At 42.5% G+C, this 19,594-nt stretch overlaps 1 protein-coding gene, 1 long non-coding RNA gene and 1 pseudogene across 3 annotated transcripts in view; 1 reads left to right on the plus strand and 2 right to left on the minus strand.

Annotated features, from left to right (window-relative positions):
• Positions 1 to 398: 398 nt before the first annotated feature.
• On the minus strand, positions 399 to 3,485 carry LOC126022684 (uncharacterized). Its single transcript, XR_007500271.1, has 2 exons — positions 751 to 3,485; positions 399 to 706 (listed from the first exon to the last, which is right to left on the minus strand). It is a non-coding gene; the product is annotated as an uncharacterized LOC126022684 (long non-coding RNA).
• Positions 3,486 to 6,502: 3,017 nt separating this feature from the next.
• Positions 6,503 to 19,594, minus strand: part of CBX5 (chromobox 5) — a 45,451-nt gene continuing 32,359 nt past the window's right edge. For both annotated transcript variants that reach the window (XM_049783612.1, XM_049783611.1), the window contains exons 3-5: positions 18,188 to 18,374; positions 10,277 to 10,377; positions 6,503 to 6,771 (exon numbers count right to left, since the gene is read on the minus strand). In XM_049783612.1, the coding sequence (XP_049639569.1) occupies positions 6,621 to 6,771; positions 10,277 to 10,377; positions 18,188 to 18,374 (439 nt within the window). In that variant the 3' untranslated portion in view covers positions 6,503 to 6,620. The remainder of the gene's footprint in view (positions 6,772 to 10,276; positions 10,378 to 18,187; positions 18,375 to 19,594) is intronic.
• LOC126023385 (uncharacterized) lies at positions 7,747 to 7,830 on the plus strand (annotated as a pseudogene).

Here is a 19,594-nt window from a genome sequence, read left to right on the forward strand (position 1 = left end):
GCAAGAGGGAAATTAGTGGCAGCAGCAACATGTCTACAGGGTAACACTGGCAGTATTGGTACTGCCTATCACCTCCTTCGGCTGAGTCCTCTACACAATATCCTGATGGTAGCATCTTTCCAAGCTTTCTGCCTCAACCCAACTCAAGTCAAAAACTAAAACCAGTTGTGCTATTTTTAGAAGCAGCTCAATAATAAGAACATAAACTGTGGGCTGGAGAGATAACTCAGTAGGCTGAGAGTATGCTTCGCATGACAGGGGCACAGGTTCAAATCCCTGGCACTATATGGTCCCCTGAGTGCTGAGCCAAACAAACAAACAAAAAAAGAATATTACGGGTGAATCCTAATTTTTCCTTCAGGGAGATATAAAATATTCTCTGTAACAGTCAGTCAGACTCTTGTAGAATAATTCTTTACTCATCTTGAGGCATAACTCTTTCACAAAAGAAAGGCAAAGATAAAACAAAAGCGATCTAAATTGCAATTAAGAAAAAAAGATATTAAAAACAAAAAGAGCATCACCACCCACACTTTGGATTTACCCTGGACTCTGGTGGAAATCCTAATGTCCCTTGATCCCAAAAGTGGGGATGGGGGGAAGGAGAAAACAACAGTCAGCAGTGGGCTCTCAGGCCTTCTCAAGGAATCTCCAGACAGGAGGCTCCTACATTGAACAGAAGAGTAAGAATGCTATATCTATCTATCTATCTATCTCTCTATCTATCTATCTATCTCTCTACTTACCTACTTACCTACCTAACTACCCACCTATCCATTCATCTACCTCTGTCTATGCCATATAACATTCACCAGTGTTACCAATCATCCTAAAACTGAGATAGAATATAAACCCTCCCTCGCTGATTGCTGATCACAGCGAGGACATCCAGATGATTTAAAGCTGATGAAAGCAGCAATGACAGTTCAGGTTAAATCTGTGTCTGGATTCCACAGTATGCGACAAACTGGCCACTGGGAACTGGGTCAACTCTAAGGGTCATGCAGCCAATGCCAGGAGACATCACATGCAAAAAAGGAGAGAATGACAAGATAAAAAGTTCACTGCATTCAATTTGGTCTAATTTCTTGATAATAGTTTCCTATTAGATTTTCCGATTAATACTGATGGCTCTTATCTAGGTTGTGATAATTAGGTTTTGATCTATTGTGACATTAATGATCACAATCGGTTGACTTTGAAATTATCTTAATTAATGGCTCTTCCCTTGTCAGCAACCTCCATATAGGTCGGTCCCTCCCCCATCTGCTTGTTTTAACTCTTTCTCTTACTAACCTCAAAGACAAATAGTGTTAGGGATGATTTTCTCCCCCTGACCCAAGATTTGTTTTAGTTTTTGAACAACACCTGGTGACCAGGGCTAACTGCTGGTATGCTCAGGGTCAAAGTTTGGGGGACCATGTGGGGTTCCAGGGATCAAATCCCAAGTCGTGATCATGCAAGACAAACACCCTATCTCTCCAGCCACTCAAAACAGAATGTAAAACTACTACCAAACATTTCTCTGGTGGATAGACAATGTGATCTACTCAGTAAAAGGAGAAGCTGAATGAAAAGGCAAAGAGAAGAGTGTGCTATCACTGAACAGGGAAAAAACAAAAGCAAAGTCAAGATGACATTAAAGTGACAATAACAAGTTGAAATAACTAAAGAAAAGATGAGGTAGATTAAAATTCAAGAAATCCAGTACAAGCCGAAAGAGACTAGAACATTTTTATGAAGCTATCCAAAGAAACTTCACACTTAAATTGTCCAGGAATTACTCTAGTTCCTGGGAATCCTGACTTCCAGAGAATTGGATTTTTTTCCCTGTGGTTCCGAGTCATAATTCCAAAATTTGTTAGGTTTTTGACAGTATATCCCCAGGCCGTCACTTAGACCTAATGATTCGTGTGTGTGTGTGTGTGTGTGTGTGTGTGTGTGTGTGTGTGTGTATGTGTGTGTGTGTGTGTGTATTTTGGGGACAGATTTCCACATAACTGACACCAATATCTGCTTAGAAACAGTTTGCAGTGATGAATGAAACTACTCAAAATATTTGTCCAGATGTTAACAGACCAAAAACCAAGCTGCTTCCAAGCCTTCTTTTGAGTAACTGTTACCACTCCTAAGTTTGTCTCTATTTTAGGCTTAAAGCCAGTTCCAAGTTAAAGTTCCTCCAAAAGGCATGAGCCACTAAAAGAGGAACGAGGGACTCAGAGGACCTACAAATGTTACAGTAACACGTAACTGTATCTACCACAGTTCTTTCCACAGCAAGAATTAACTTTGCTATTAAACACTTTGGAAAGAATCTAAAATTGGGACCCAAATCAGAACATTTCAATCCCTATCACCTGTTTTCTCTCAGTCATAGCAGGATTTTTTCTAACTAACCTTTGTCTTATTTTATGGAATAAAACAAGTCCTTGTGGTCTATAGATAGTAAGTCCAGTTTATTCAAGATCAGAGTGTCATTCCTACACTAAACTGAACACCACCCTCTTCATTTAGGGTCACAAACTATCAACCTCAGAGTTGTTTCTGGCCCCCAATCAAGAATGTATCCAGTTACTGCTTTTAACAGAATGACTAATAGTTCATTCCACAACAATGTGAACATTCCCTGAGGTCAGGGATTGCATCTTTTGATCTTGATGCCTCAAAGTCAAAAATTATGAGTCGAAATGCTGATCTACACCACTGAGCCTGGGGCATGGAGAGCTCAATATGAATGTACCTCAATTCTCCCAACTCAGAGTGCAAGTTAGTAACAGCTCTCCTTTTGAGAACATAATTCTTAAGAGTAGATTCAAGCCAGCATGAATCTGGATGCATGTTGGAGCTATTCACTGTCCAGACATAAGTGGTCAATACCCGAGAAAACAGTCCCCAACACTCTACCTTTTCTTCCAAAACCAAAACTAGGATACTGAGGTAAGGGCATAAAAGGATCTTCCTTGTGAACAACACTACATTCTAGTGACAAAGCAATTGCTGGACTTTTCCTGTGATTACACAATAGTATATTTTAGGTCCTCAAATTCAGACTGTGAAAGTAGAGACAGTAACTTTCCAGTTGAAACGCACGATCTCCTTTCTGCCTCTCTGTTCCTTAGGAGAGTTGGTGTGAACTACAGAACCAGAAAGATGAAAATCTCAAAGTCCTATGACTTGGCCTCAATACAGAAGAAATGGAGACTATCGAGTGGACATAAAAAATGGAAAGAGAGAAAAAAGTATAAAAACAGACCAGGAATGTAGCTCAGTGGTACGAAAGAGCATTATGTTTCACATGTATGAGGTCCCGAGTTTGATCCCTGGCATCAACAAAATAAAAATAACCCAAAGCACTATGGGAAGATGACCAACATTTTTCATCCACAGAAAAATAGTAGTAAGCAGTTGTGGGGTCAGTCAAGGACCAGCTAGACCTCTGAGTGTTAAGGCCAGTAAACCCCAAAGCCTCAGGGACCACTCAGGAATAAGTCAATTGGTATCCAAACTCCTCCCGCAACCCCCCCAACAAAAAAAAAGGTACTTCCGGCAGGGCTGACATGCTGATTTGGGGAGAGACCTTCAAACTTATTTGCCATCGCTCAGACCCCAACCTGCTGATCTTAAATGGGAAGGCGCTGGCCCAATCCAGGGTCAGAAAATTATCTCCATTGGCCTGGGCAGCCTACTGGATGTTAACCTTCAACTGTCTGTGAAAAAGAGTTGCTCAATGGTTGATTAGCACAACAGAACATTATACTTTCTGAAAGAGGACTGAACACAGAAAAAATGTATATACATGCACCCAAAACAAAGATATTTAAGAATGGTTAGCCCATGAATTACTAGAGGAAAAGTCCCATGGAAACAAATTTGTTGCCAGAACAAACTACTTAGCACTAACAAGTGCCAAAGGCACAGGCAGGCATTTGGTCTCCTCTGTTGAGGGTTGAATTCAGTATTGGCCTCAGTTTCTACATTCCTACAGAAACAGTCATGAGTAGACAGACACTCAAGTTGCTCTGCTAGCACTCAACAAAAAACTAGATAAAAAAAAAAAAAAAAAACAAAAAAAAAAAACAATGGAAGAGCAAGGTACTAAAGAAGTAATGAGTATTAGGTGACACTAGGGTTATTCTACTTAAGAAATAAGATTTTGGGGGCCGGGAAGGTGGCGCTAGAGATAAGGTGTCTGCCTTGTAAGCGCTACCAAGGAACGGACCGCGGTTCGATCCCCCGGCGTCCCATATGGTCCCCCCAAGCCAGGGGCGATTTCTGAGCACATAGCCAGGAGTAACCCCTGAGCATCAAACGGGTGTGGCCCAAAAACCAAAAAAAAAAAAAGAAATAAGATTTTGAAGAGTAGCTTCAATATTACCTATTATCATAGCAACCAGGTATACCAGAATCAATTTTTTGTCTTGCTCTTTATACACATGCAAGAATTTGATTGAAAAACTAGGACCACTGCTCCTGGGGACAAACACTAGCTACACTGTTGTTTTCTCTCATTTGCAACCTGAGAGATCCTGATTCCCTCCTCAGGGTCTTGTTCTTGCTTATTCCAACTGAGACCCTCCATTACTGTGTGTGACCAGTCTATTTCCTGACCATTCTTCCTTCCTTTTAAATGCCTATCAGATTGAGTACTAGCATGGGTCAATTATCTAGCACTTGATCTAGGCTTTTAATTCTTTCAAAGAGGAAAGGAAGATGGTGATGAAACTCCCACCCACTTGAGGTATGGGCTCTTGAGTTTGCATCCAATCACATTACTATTCAGAAGAATTTTCCTGGGTGACTTAAACCCAAAGCTCCATTGTTCCAGTCTGTCATGTCACTGCAGCAACAGCTGTCTTCTCAACTGTGCAGTATAATTTCTGACATAATTTATACAAGCACGCAGAATTCAATCAGCAGCTGAGCAGGGAAGCAATGTTAGCAAATGCTATGAATGGGTATATAATTTGCATATTATTTGGCTCATCTGCGGACTGGAGCAATCCATCTATTTCCCTCACTATTCTGAATAGCCTAGAAATGGCTGAATGCTCTGACCAGACAACTCATTTTAAACATCAAAAGTAACAACGAAACAACTTCAGTGGCTCTAAAGTTAAGGCTATTTCAAGCATTTATTCTTATTTCTCAGTTTTGGGCTGGAACAAAGATACACACTCAAAACCCTGCTATTCCCTTTTCATCTTCTTTTCTAGTGCCCCTCCCACTCCCCCTCCCCGACTACAAGAAAAGTAGGACATTTGTTGGGGGACAAAAGTAGGAGGTGATAAGAAAAATAATCTCTCCTTATGACAAAGCAAGAGGAAGCCAAAGGGAATTATTTTGCAAAGTACGGAGAGGCTGTGTCAACATGCTAATACCAGGGCCTGTCACTTTTTGAGGTGATTGTTTTCCAAAGAAATGCACAAAATTTTTTTTAAAATACACAACTAAAAGTTTGAAGATAGAAAAAAAAAAAAAGGAAGAATGCTAATACTGTGAGGACTCTTGGTGGCAAATCCAGGAGTCAAGAGAGCAAGGAACATATGAGGGGAAATGCTATGAATATTTGAAACTGGTGTTGTGGCCAATAGTTCCCCCTGAAAACAATGGCATGGAGGAAAACAGATCCACTAAGAAGAGTGTCATGCCTGAAGCCTCTTTGGTAACAGGAATACTTTGGGAGGCCACGAAAGTTGGCAGGAGTAGAGGGTGCCTAGCACCTTGGCACAAGCAAGCACCAGGCAGTCACTCATACCTACAGAGTCCAAATATGAGGAATTGAAGGAAATAACACATATATACCATATGTGATAATAAAGACAATTGTATCCAACCTCCCATTAGCCTCATGTACTTTTAGCTGAAAAACTCCACAGTCAGCAATCTTTGTCCTTTTATGACAGACTGCAACATCTTGCAAATGTGGAATCAGGGACTGCTAATGAAACAGGCCAGGAGGAGCCCTGGAGTAACAAAGGTGTGCCCTGACCAACCTCAGTGCAACATTTCAAACCCTCTGAAGGCTGGAGCTACTCTGAGAGGACAGTTGAGGATAAACAGGACTCTAGAAGAGACTCTAGGAACCCTGCATCTTCCAGGGGGAGAGCAGACTGAGGCTGGGAGGCCTCAATAGGTAGGCAGTTGCTATTGGCTTTTTAAAATGATGGGCAGCATCTTTTCCATCCAACAACCTCTAAACAAAGGCCAGCAGGTCATCAACATGTTAAAAAAAAAAAATGTAAGAAACCAAATTTATCATCATTGTAACAAAATTTCCCAAACTAAAAAGTGACCAATCCTGAAAAGATCAAAACTCAAAATAAGTAAAAAGTTAAAGGTCACAGGGGAGTAGAAGGGAGAGATCAGGGTAAAGGAAAAAAAACATGGGAATTACATACAGTATGTAAATGCCTGGTCTTCACAGAGAGACACATATCATGAATCAGACCATCAGTTATGTTAACAAGAGAACCAATACCAACATTTCTCCCGTGGAACACAGTGAAAAGCACATTTTTATGGATATGTTTAGGATAGAAGGGGGGTGGGTAGAAGGAAGAGGAGGCAGGAAAGTAAATGTATTATATACAAAGAGAAATGACAGTGCTCCTCCCCCTCCTTTAGCTCTTTGCTGTTTCTTTCTCTTTGTTTTCCGCATCTTCGGGGTATGCATGCCACGTCAGTCTCTCTTCATAAAATGCTATCACAATCTGTGGACATTTTACATTTGCTTCTTTTGCCAAAACCAGGTCAGCTTCATCTGTGTCTTTCCTGGGAAGAAATAATATAAGATTTAGAAGGACGGGTATTTGGGAGAATCTCGGGATGGAACTATTGAGTCAGCACAGCTTCGTATACAGGAGGTGATTTTAATCCCCCAGCATCCCAGGGTCCCCTGAGCATCACCTTCAAAGACAGAATGGTAGTATCCCCTGAACACTGCCAGGTGTGGCCCCAAAACCAAACCAAACATAAACACTGGATAACCTGTCCAAACACAGGTCTGTCATATTTTATTTGTTTGACGACCACACCCAGCAGGTGTTCAGGGCTTACTCCTGGCTCTATGCTCAAGAAACACTCCTGCCAGGGCTCACCCATATGGGATGCTGGGGATCAAACCCAGGTTGGCTGCCTGGTGCCTGCTAAACTATCTCTCTGGCCCCAGGTCTATGCCATTAAATGGGTTCAGTTGATAAGATTTCCAGTGGGATTTCAAAGTGAAAAGAACCCTCATGACCCTAAACTTACTTTCTTTCTTTCTTTCCTTCCTTCCTTCCTTCCTTCCTTCCTTCCTTCCTTCCTTCCTTCCTTTCTTTCTTTCTTTCTTTCTTTCTTTCTTTCTTTCTTTTTTTTTTTTTGGTTTTTGGGCCACACCCGGCGGTGCTCAGGGGTTACTCCTGGCTGTCTGCTTAGAAATAGCTCCTGGCAGGCATGGGGGACCATATGGGACACCGGGATTCGAACCAACCACTTTAGGTCCTAGATTGGCTGCTTGCAAGGCAAACGCTGTGCTATTTCTCCAGGCCCAACTCTAAGGCAATGAATGAATTTATATGCAAAAATAACAGACAGGGCCAGAGAGACAAGAGTTAAGATACTTGCCCTGCATGCAGCTGTTAACCAGTTTGATCTCCAGCACTGTATATGGTCCCCTAAGCAGAGCCTGGATTAAGCCCTGAGCAATACCGGATGTAACTCTAAGCCCCTTCCCACAAAGTAGTCTTAATCAAAAAGCCTCAAAGTAGCTTTGTGCAGTGGCAGTATCGTAGCCAATGAGGTTTATCTGAGACACGATTATTGTTAATTAAAAAAAAAAAGCCTCAAAATGAGGATGGTCATGGTAGTAAACTTAACATAAGAGGGTGGGCTGAGAAGGAAAAAGTGCAATTAGTATAGGGGACCACTTAGGGCAGTGATAGTTGGAAATATCACTCTGGACAAGAACTGGGTGCTGAGACCAGAGAGATAGCATGGAGGTAGGGCATTTGCCTTAGACACAGTGGTTTGAATTCCAGCATCCCATATGGTCCCCCGAGCCTGCCAGGAGCGATTTCTGAGCATAGAGCCAGGAGTAACCCCTGAGCGCTACCAGGTGTGACCCAAAACCCAAAAAGAAAAACAAAAAGAAAAAAAATAGCATGATGACCTTTTCAGTAACAGTATTGCATATGAGAGAGAAAGTATCTACCACAAAGGCAGGGAGAAGGGGCGGGGCAGGAGAGGAAACTGGGATCATTGGTTGCAGGAAGAATAAACACAACAGGGAACGGGTGTTGAAACATTGTATGACTGAAACTCAACCATCAACAACTTTGTAACTGGAAATATTTTTAAGGGGCCGGAGAGATAGCATGAAGTTAAGGCATTTGCCTTGCATGAAGAAGGGCAGTGGTTCGAATCCCGGCATCCTATATGGTTTCCTGTGCCTGCCAGGGGCGATTTCTGACCATAGAGCCAGGAGTAACCCCTGAGTGCTGCCAGATGTGACCCAAAAACCAAAAAAAAATAAATAAATAAAAATAAATTTTTTAAAAAAGAGAAGTTAAATCTGATTCCAAAATGTGTGTATTTGTGTGTTTTGAGATCACACACGGTGATGAAAATCAAATTAGAGTCTGCTGCACTGAAAGAAAATGGTTTGGGGCTGGAATGATACCACAGAGGGTAAGGTGTTTGCCTTGCACGCAGCCTACCTGGGTTCGATCCCCAGGATCCCATATAATCCCTGAGCCTCCCAGGAATGATTTCTTTTTTGGGGGCCATACCCGTTTGACTCTCAGGGGTTACTCCTGGCTATGCGCTCAGAAATCGCTCCTGGCTTGGGGGGACCATATGGGACTCCAGGGGATCAAACCGCGGTCCATCCTACGCTAGCGCTTGCAAGGCAGACACCTTACCTCTAGCGCCACCTTCCCGGCCCCAGGAATGATTTCTGAGCACAGAGCCAGGAGAAATTCCTGAGCACCGCCAGGTGTGGCCCCCCCCAAAACAAACAAAACAAACATAAACAAAAATACAAAAAGACCCCACAAAAACAAACAAAAATCCACCTGAGATGTGAGCAAAAACAATTACTGTCTTTAATTCATAAAGATAAGAATTACGGAAAAAAAAAAAAAAAAAGAGGGAAACAGGACAACTTAAAGCAGAAACCCGTATTTGAGCTAGAGTGGGAAAAGAGAAAGTTTATCCACAGTGTTATTTTTTGGTTTCGAAGTATACCCAGTGGTGCTCAGATGTTACTCCTAGTTTGGTACTTAGGGGTTACTCCTAGCAGTGCTCAGGAAGGAGCACATCTGGGTCTCCTGTAAGCAAAGCGTACACTCAGTCTCTGAGCTATCTCTCTCTCGCTCTCTCCAGGTCCCCAGTGTGTAAAATCTAACTGAAGTAACAGACATGGCCAAGTAAAAAACAAAACAAAACAAAACAAAAGAACAGTCAACCAAATCCCCTTACCCTGACATTCTGGTGATTTTCCCCCCTCAATTTTAAGTTTTCAGATAATTTACCAACAGAATTTCAATCAGATAAAATATTAAATTTTCATGGTCATGAGCTTCCTTAGTGGCACTATAGCATGAGCTCTCTATTTAGAGACCAAACTTAAATCACAAGTCAGAACACTAGGAAACAGAGAGGTAGTGAGGGCCATACCATAAATTACCCTGTCTTCAAGAAACCAACCCGAGGGGAAGTAGCTGCACTTTCCTCTAAGAGCTGTTCCTTCTACCGGATGAAGTAACTTGTACCACGGCCAGTCTTAGTCTTAATGCTTTTTGTTGAAAATTTTTTTATTTTAGACATTATTCAGCGGTCAAGGACCTTAAATGATAGCAAAAAGCCTCACTCACTCCCCAACCCCCCGCCACAGGCAAGAGTCTGACAGTAAATGATCTGAATCATGTGCAAACAGATACTTAGGTCATGTTATGCTTCCTTTTCTGGTATGTGGGCTAATAGAAATTTGGCTGAATACCAATACTTGAGAATATCTTTCTTACACCCATTCAGAATGAAAATTCCCACTTACTACAGACATCTGTTGTCCACGATTCATTTACTCATTTCAGAATTTTTTTACCGAGATAGCATTAATTGGCACAACTGTATATGTCTTAAGGGGTATAAGTTCATATTCTACCAAACCACTAAAATTTCTTGAGAAATAAAACTCTGTGTTGGAGATTACTCAATCTTCCTACCCTAGCTTCTGTACATACTTAAGTCATTGACAATGAAAAACCAATTGTAGCGTAAGTGCAATCTCTCTCACCATTTCATTAAAAACATTAAATCGCCACAGGAATCTGTTGCCCCAATGATCTTTTCTGGTTCCAGTCCTCTCTCGAAGCCCCGTGCGATATCATTGCTTTGCTATAAACAGAAGATGAAGAAAGGTTACATCCTGCAAAGTGTAAACAGGCTCCCTGTTGTCAATTAAATAAAGCACAACTGAAGTTATCACATAATATCACTGCTGTCAATTTATAACAATTCTTAGAATTTAAGGAATACAAAACCAGGCTCAGCCAGTTAGTGATGTCGAGGCAGTTTTAGAAGGAGAGCAGTATTTCCTACTGGTATTTCTTCAAAGAATGAGACGTAGCCCGAAAACTATATCTCTTAAGATATATTGCGGGGGGGGGGAGGGGGGGCCCGGAGAGAGAGCACAGCGGTGTTTGCCTTGCAAGCAGCTGATCCAGGACCAAAGGTGGTTGGTTCGAATCCCGATGTCCCATATGGTCCCCCGTGCCTGCCAGGAGCTATTTCTGAGCAGACAGCCAGGAGTAACCCCTGAGCACTGCCGGGTGTGACCCAAAAACCAAAAAAAAAAAAAAGAGAGAGAGATATATTGCGGGGCTGGAGAAATAGCATGGAGGTAGGGCATTTGCCTTGCATGCAGAAGGACGGTGGTTAGAATCCCGGCATCCCATATGGTCCCCCAAGCCTGCCAGGAGCGATTTCTGAGCATAGAATCAGGAATAACCCGAGAGCTGTCGGGTGTGACCCAAAACCCAAAAACATATATATATATATATATATATATATATATTGCAATCATCAGCTAGGAATTTCCAGTTTCAATTCCTCAACAGTATAAATTGACTATCCCTAAGTTGTAGCTTTAGGTGATAAACAGGTACAAGTTTACTTGAACTAAACTTTTTTCCATGTTATGTTTACAAAACATTTTTGCAAGGCAGGAGAGATAGTAGAGCAGGGATGGTGCTTGCCTTGTATGTGGCCAACATAGATTTGATCCCCTTCACCACATGTGGTCATCCCCTGAGCCTGCCAGAATGATCCTTGAGTGGAAAGGATCACCTGAGCAGCACCAGATATGTCATCTAAAAAAAAAAAAAAAAAAGACAAATCGGGGCCGGAGAGATGGCATGGAGTTAAGGCATTTGCCTTGCATGCAGAAGATCGAATCCCGGCATCCCATATGGCTCCCGAGACTGCCAGGAGAGATTTCTGAGCGTAGAGCCAGGAGTAACCCCTGAGAGCTGTCAGGTGTGACCCAAAAACCAAAAAAAAAAAAAAAAAAAAAAAAGACAAATCAAACCCCACATTTTTGCTGTGGAGGTATGGCTAGAGGTGCAAAGGCAGGGGCAGAGTGTGTCAGGGATTAAACCCCAGAGCCCCAAACATGTGCTTTGCTTCTGCCGCTGAACTACCCCCAGTCCTTTTTTTTTTTTTTCCATAAACATGCAACACACCACCTCTCAATCTTTTTTTTTTTTAGACATTTCGTTTACTATAACACTGATCAATATTTTTAACACTGCTTTCCACAGTCATCAATATTTATGAAAGATCACAGGTAAAAAAGATTTAAGGCAGTAGGATAAAACAGCAGACTTCTTTTGTGGCTCATCTGCAGCAAAGCCTACTGGACTGGGACAAGAGGCCCAGCCTGTGCCTCTCTCCCCTCCTGATATGGATGAGTGGTTAGCATCAGAGGGCAGAACTGCAGGGTGATTTAAAACAAATCATTCTCCAGGGGATTGTTCAGACTTGGCACAAATGCAATCAGGCTAGCAAGACACGGAACACAGTCTGATTCGGGTGTGATGGCACTGGCGGAACAGGAGTGTAGCATTTTATACAAACCCAGTCACTGAAAAAAAATATCTTACTGTGGAAGATAATAGGAGCTGATCTAGTGGCGACAAAAAGATTTATAAAAACTGCCTTAATAAATTAAGTCTATGATGTCTGACTTTTATAATCCAATCTCTTTGATCTAACATTCATCTTGCTTTCTTCTGAGACACACAAAGCATTTGGGGTCCAGGTGGCCCCCAGAAAAATACCAGAACCCACAGTGGGAAGGAAATTCCAAGCCCAGATCAGGGGAGATACTGATTCAAAAACATAGCCTCTTTTGGGGGCACTTAAGGGGAGGAGGTTCCCAGATGTGAACACAGCTGCTCACAGCTGGAATGCTGGCGCATGGACCGAGTCGTAAATCATAGCTGGCGGCTGAAAACAGTTTGCCACATAGGGAGGGAAGGGAAGAAAAATGTTCAGGCTGCTGAAGAGGAGCCGAGGCGAGGAAAATGCTAAAATCATCACACAGGCAGTAATCTTAAATCAGGCATAATGCCGACTAACAAATTTCTTCTACAGAGGTCTAAAGAAACAAATGCACCCCCCCCCTTAAAATATACAAGCACCCCTCTTCTCGGCTGCCTACCTGACAGCAATGCTTGCCGAGAAGGCAGGCAGGGGCCCTAGATGAGCACTGCAGTGTTAGGTTGGATGGAGATAAGATGGTGGGTGGTTTTCAAGGTCAGCAATCTCAGAAACTGGCCTGGGAACAAGAACCAATGCACTGGCCAGCATAGTTCTAAGCTAATATTAGTGCTCCTTTTATTTAAAAAAAAAAAAAAAAAAAAGGCAGCTCAGGTTGAGGTTATGCTATTAGGTCAATATCAGCTGGTCTTGGGATGTATTGTTCTCATCCTCGTTACTTGGCTACTTAGCTAGAAAATGAATCAAAGGACAAAAGCCAGAACATAAAGGACTAATAAAAAGAAGAAAATAAGGAAGCCTCCTGTCAGAGAAGGAAAAACATTTTCAAACCCTTTATCAGTACAATCTATCAGAATAATATACAGGCCCCACCAGAATAGAGCAGTTTTAATAATAAGACTGTAAAAAATAAAATTCATTAGGAAAACAAGGAAACAGACACAAATCCAGGGTCCAGTTTCACTCATAATCTCCAATATTTCATTTTTCAGTTCCACCTTATTTCATATGAAGACCAGAGTGACTTGAAAATGTCCTTAGAAAATGCCTATATACTGATGCTGAAATTTTCCCCTCAGAAATTTGAATGTGGGGCAAGAGATAATACAGAGGGGTAAGGTATTTACCTTATACACATTCAGCCAGGGATCCATCTCCAGCAACCAATATGGTCCCCACAAAACCTGCCAGGAGTGATTCCTGAGCACAGCCATGAATAAGCTCAGAGTAAGGCTGGGTGTGGCCTAAGAACAAATCTGAATGTAACTGGTTACGGTGCTTCCTAGGCACTGCAGATTGTTTTAAAGTCTGTTTCCTGAAGTATCATATTATTGTAATGTACAGCCAGGACTGAGAATTAATACTGCAGGGTATCAAGAAGAATGAAGATAAGGGGCCGGAGAGATAGCATAGAGGTAAGGTGTTTGCCTTTCATGCAGGAGGTCATCGGTTCGAATCCCGGAGTCCCATATGGTCCCCCGTGCCTGCCAGGAGCAATTTCTGAGCCTGGAGCCAGGAATAACCCCTGAGCACTGCCGAGTGTGAGCCAAAAACCACAAAAAAAAAAAAAAAAGAGAATGAAGAAAAATAAGAATGCTTTATGACAACAATGCTAGATTAGATAGAAGTGCACTTACATTTTTATTTGATTAAGCTTTACAGAATATCATGCATTCTTTAACACAAGAGGTTTCATGACCTTGAAATAAATGAAAGGAGATGAAGGCTAAGGGCTGGGACCTGTTATCTGTGTGTGCACAGATGGAAAAAAATATACCTAAAGGCCAAAGAGTTGGCTCAAAGGGCTGAAGCACATGCTGTGTATGTGGGGGCCCCTCTGGGAATGGGCCCAAAAGAAAGACAGATGAAAAGGACAGGCAGTAATACTATTCATGCTCCTTGAGACTTAAATAAAAAGATCAGAAGGCAACTATGACTCAAACCCAAATATCATAAATAACCTTTTTCTCTTGGGGAGAGGAGGAAGGACCCCACACGTGGTAGTGGCTCAGAGCTTACTCCTGGCTCTGAGCTCAGAGATAACTTCTAGCAGGCTAGGGGGACCATATGGGATATTGGGGAGCAAACCTGGGTCAGCTCTGTACAAGTCAAGAAACTTACAGCTGTACTATTTCTCCAACCCCATAAATACACTTTCTAACCTGGACAACAGAAAGATTCCAAAGGAAGATAATATCCTGCTCAAAATCTAAATAAGTGGATCAAAAAAGAACACATTTGTCATTGAGCTTGACATTTTATTATTTATCAATGATCTTTTTTTAATTCAGTGTCACAGAGAATGAATCGTAACTGGGCAAGGTCAACAGTGCTCCTCCAGATCATATCCCCAGCCCTGAACTTTACATCTTACTTTATTTTCGGAGGTTTTCAGGCAAACTATGGCCCGCAGGCCACATATTGTATTTGTATCTGTTTTGTTTCTTCATTGCAAAATAAGAAAAATACAGTGTGCATAAGAATTCGTTCATAAGTTTTGTTTTCACTATAGTCAGACCCTCCAATGGTCTGAGGGACAGTGAACTGGCCCCCTGTTTAAAAAGTTTGAGGACCCCTGTGAGCCATGCATGCCCTGTAATGCTCAGCAGGTATTCTGGCTTTGTGCTTAGCAGTGACCCTAGTGGTTCCCCGGGGCCATGTGTGGTGCTGGGGATCGATGAACTTTTTCTGATTAACTATATTGGGCAGGAGATGGCTTAGGAGCTGAGCTAAAGTGCCTGTTTGGCACTAGTCCAATCCTAGTGTTATCCTATGCAGAGTGCAAACCCTTTTAGTTCCACTATTTGTGACCCCTTCTCTGCAAGCATTTTCCAGTGCACTCTCTTCCACTTCTGAACCACAGCAAAGCTGAAAACCTAGGTGAGGGGCCGGGCAGTGGCGCTAGAGGTAAGGTGCCTGCCTTGCCTGTGTCAGCCTTGGACGGACCGCGGTTCGATCCCCCGGTATCCCATATGGTCCCCCAAGCCAGGAGCAACTTCTGAGCGCATAACCAGGAGTAACCCCTGAGCATTACTGGATGTGGCCAAAAAAAAAAGAAAACCTAGGTGAGACCTGACAATGAGAAAACACTAGAGATCCTCCTCTCCACCACTGCAACATCAGTAGAGAAAGGAAGGGGAAAAGAAATTAAAAAAAAAAAAAAAAAAAAAAAAGGCCAAAGGCCAGAGCCTAGCATATCTGGTGGGGCATTTGCCTTGTACATGGCCAACCAAGGTTCGATCCCAGCTATCCTATATGGTCCCCCAAGACTGCCAGGAGTGGGGCTGGAGTAATAGCACAGGGGTAGGGTGTTTGCCTTGCACGCACCTGACCCAGGATGGACCTCGGTTCGATCCCTGGTGTCCTATATGGTTCCCCAAGCCAAAAGCGATTTATAAGTGCATAGCCAGGAGTAACCCCTGAGCATCACCGGATGTGGCCCAAAAACCAAAAACCAAAAAAAAAAAAAAAAAAAAAAAAAAAAGAAGACTGCCAGGAGTAATTTCTAAGCACAGAGCCAGGAGTAACCCCTAAGCACTGCCATGGGGTTACTGGCTGGGTTACCCCCTCAACCCAGAATGACAGTATACTGTTCTTACATACAACTGGTTTGGGTTCAATCTTCAGCCCCATGTGGCCCCTGAACACAAAGTGATCCCTGAACAGAGCACAGAGTCAAGAGTAAGCCCTGAGCACCAATGGGTGTGACCCAAAAAGGCAAAAATAAATTCATTTTTTAAATTTCAATTTTTAGTTGACTAAAATTAAAAATTGTAGAAAGGGCCAGGAATATATAGTTCAAGTGAGTGGATGGAGCACATGCTTTGCACACAGGAATCCCATATTCTGACAATACCACGTGGTATAATAATAAATGGTTTTGGGTGTAGACAAAAAAACTAACAATTACAAATCCTTTTCTGTCCTTAAGGAATTTTCTAGGTCTGAGCTTGCTCTTCAAAGCCTGTGTTCTCCCTTGAACATGGATCCTGCTTGTTTGTATCTTTTTTTGTTGTTGTTTTTGTTTTTGAGTCACACCCAGCAGCTCTCAGGGGTTACTCCTGGCTCTACGCTCAGAAATCGCTCCTGGCAGGCTTGGGGGACCATATGGGATGCTGGGATTCAAATCACCATCCTTCTGCATGCAAATCAAATGCCCTATCTTCATGCTATTTTTTTTTTTCTTCATGCTATTTCTCTGGCCCCTTGTTTGTATCTTTCTTTGATTACTTATGTTTTTCAGTCTGAGTCTTAAACACACATATCCTCTTTCCTGACATTTTTCTTTTTCTTTTGTTTTCTTGTTTGTTTGTTTTTGGGCAGCTCTCAGGGGTTATTCCTGGCTCTCTGCTCAGAAATCGCTCCTGGCAAGCACAGAGGACCATATGGGATGACAGGATTCGAACCAATGCCGGTCCTGGGTTGGCCGCTTGCAAGGCAAATGCCCTACACCACTGTGCTATCTTCCGGCCCGCTCTCACATTTTTCTAAATAAGTTTCAATAAAAGCTACCTTGTTCCACTAGCAAGAAAGAAAAGAAAAAAGAAAGTTACATAAAGAAAATAAATTCGGGCCCGGAGAGATAGCGCAGCGGCGTTTGCCTTGCAAGCAGCCGATCCAGGACCAAAGGTGGGTGGTTGGTTTGAATCCCGGTGTCCCATATGGTCCCCCGTGCCTGCCAGGAGCTATTTCTGAGCAGACATCCAGGAGTAACCCCTGAGCATCACTGGGTGTGGCCCAAAAACCAAAAACCAAAAAAATAAATAAATAAAAAAAATAAAGAAAATAAATTCACTAGGTCTGGGCCAGAAAGCTAATATAGGAGGCACAGTGCTTGCCCGTATGATACCCTGAGTACCACCAAGCGTGACTCCTGAGTACAAAATCAGGAATAAACCCTAAGCATTGCTGAATGTAGCCCCTCTTTCCACCTCACCCCACCCCAAAAGAAAGAAATCCAAGTGTTCTGGATAGCTACAGAGACAGCTTAAAAGGCTGAGTACACAGTTTGCATGCAGGAAGTCTGGGTTTGATCCACAGCACATTTCCTTAAGTACCATTCGAAAGCAACCATGAGCATTACAAGCCTGACATTAACTCTGTGCCCGAGGATTACAGGTTATGACCCCCAAAAAACAAAATTTCATCATGCCAAAGAAAAAAGATTCAACTGATTAGAGCATGAGCTTTGCTTGGAGAAGGCATGGGTTTAATTTCTGGTTCTTTTTTTGGTTTTGTTTTTTTTTGGGGGGAGGCCACACCCAGTGACGCTCAGGGGTTACTGCTGGCTATGCTCTCAGAAATCGCTCCTGGCTTGGGGGACCATATGGGATGTCAGTCCATCCTAGGCTCGTGCCAGCAAGACAGATGCCTTTCCACTCCGGCCCCTAATTTCTGGTTCTTTATGGAACCTCAACCACCTTTGGAAGCAGCCTACTAACACAGAACAGGAATAATAGCCCCTGAGCTAAACCAGAAGTGGCTCCAAAACAAACAAAAAATTCACCTAAGGGTTAGAGCACATGCTCTGCATATAGGAAGCCTTGGTACTGCTAGTTCTCCAGCAAACTAAACTAGGATTAAACCACCACCCCAGACCGAAGCCAGGTGTGGCCTCAAGACAAAAAGTGTTCACCAAACATCCTCCTCTGTAAGGAAGTTGTTTTCTATTTACAGGGAAGTTAAGAAAGTGGCTGAATTTTAACCGTGATTTAACTTATTTGTGGACATAAATCATTACACACCCAGCCAGGAGGGGGCACTATAGTAAAGCAACATACTTCTGGAAGTTCTTTTGTTAACAATCTTATCTGGGAGGTGTACTTAAAACACAAAAATGAGTCAAAAAAAATGTTTGTGAGTGGGTGAGCATAGTAAGGAAGGCAAGAGAAGAGTTTGTGGGGGGTGAAGAGGGATGAAAGCTTACCTCTCTCTTTTTTTTGGATTTGATATCATCAGCACTGTTAGAAAAATTAGATTTCCGCTTATTAGTTTCTGACTTCTCCCTGGGTTTGTTATTTTCTCCCTCCTTCATCTTCTTATACTTTTTCATAAACTCAGAAATTAGCTCAGGACAATCCAGGTTTTTCTCAGGCTCCCAAGTATTGTGCTCCCTGGTAAAAGGAATGGAGAAAAAAGGAAAAGAATGAAGAAGGAAAATTTAATACATTATTTTAAAAAAGACAAACAGGCAAAAAAGGAAAGAAACTAGGACCCACCCACAGAAACGAAAAAGATGTTCAAACAAATACTTGCAAACATTTATACTAGCATTTTAATAGGCAAAGATAGTAAACAATTCAGTTGTACTGTACAGCAAGAGGACGGAACGATAGTACAGTGTGGTAGAACATTTACCTCATGTAAGGTGGACCCAGGTTCGATCCCCATCATCCCATATGGTTCCCCAAGCCTTCCACAAGTGACTCCTGAGTACAGAGCCAGGAGTAATCCTGAGTATAACCCAGTGTGAACTCCCAGCCCCCGCAAAAAACTGTACAGCAGGTAAGCCAATATCTGCACACAACTGACTCAAGTTCAATTCGGTAACTCTTATCATTTCCCCAGCCCCATCAGGAGTGATCCCTGAGCACAGAGACATGAGTATGTCCTCAGCATGGCTGTGTGGCCTAAAAACAAAAACAAAGAAAATTTCAATTGTAGGGGCTAGAGAGATAGTACTATGAATAGGTACTTGCCTTAACAATGGCTGACCTGGGTTCGATCCCCAGCACCTCATATAGTCCCTGGAGTTCACCAGGAATGGTTCCTGAGCACAGAGCTAGAAGTAAACCTTGAACACTGTTGGGTGTAGCCCAAAAACCATGGAAAAATTCAATTGCCATCAACTATTAAGTGAAAAATTGTGGTACAGCATACAATGAAGTATTGATTTTGCAACAAAAAAGGGAAAAATATTGGGGCCAGAGACATCAAGCATAGCATGCTTGCCTTGCATTCAGCTGACCTGGGTTGAATTTCTAGCATACCATATGGCCCCCAGAGCACTGTAAGGAGTGAGTTCTGAGTGCAGACCCAGAAGTAACCAGAAGCTTTGCCTGGTGTGGCCCCAAAACAACAAAACAGAGGACATCAGAAGTGTGCTATGTGAAAGAAACCAGATATGAAGACTAGAGAGAGAGATACAGAGGTTTAGGTGCTTGCCTTGCATGTGGTTGACACCATTTAAATACCTGGCAATATATAAGGTTACCCTGAGCACCACCAGGGGTTCACAGAGCAAAGAGTCCCCAAGCACTGCCAGTTGTGAACCAACCATCTGCCACCAAAAAAACAGATGCAAAAAAACTATTGTCTAGTTCAATGTTATTTT

This window comes from Suncus etruscus, chromosome 11 (genome assembly GCF_024139225.1).
Source record: "Suncus etruscus isolate mSunEtr1 chromosome 11, mSunEtr1.pri.cur, whole genome shotgun sequence".
In the NCBI taxonomy this organism is placed as follows: domain Eukaryota; kingdom Metazoa; phylum Chordata; class Mammalia; order Eulipotyphla; family Soricidae; genus Suncus; species Suncus etruscus.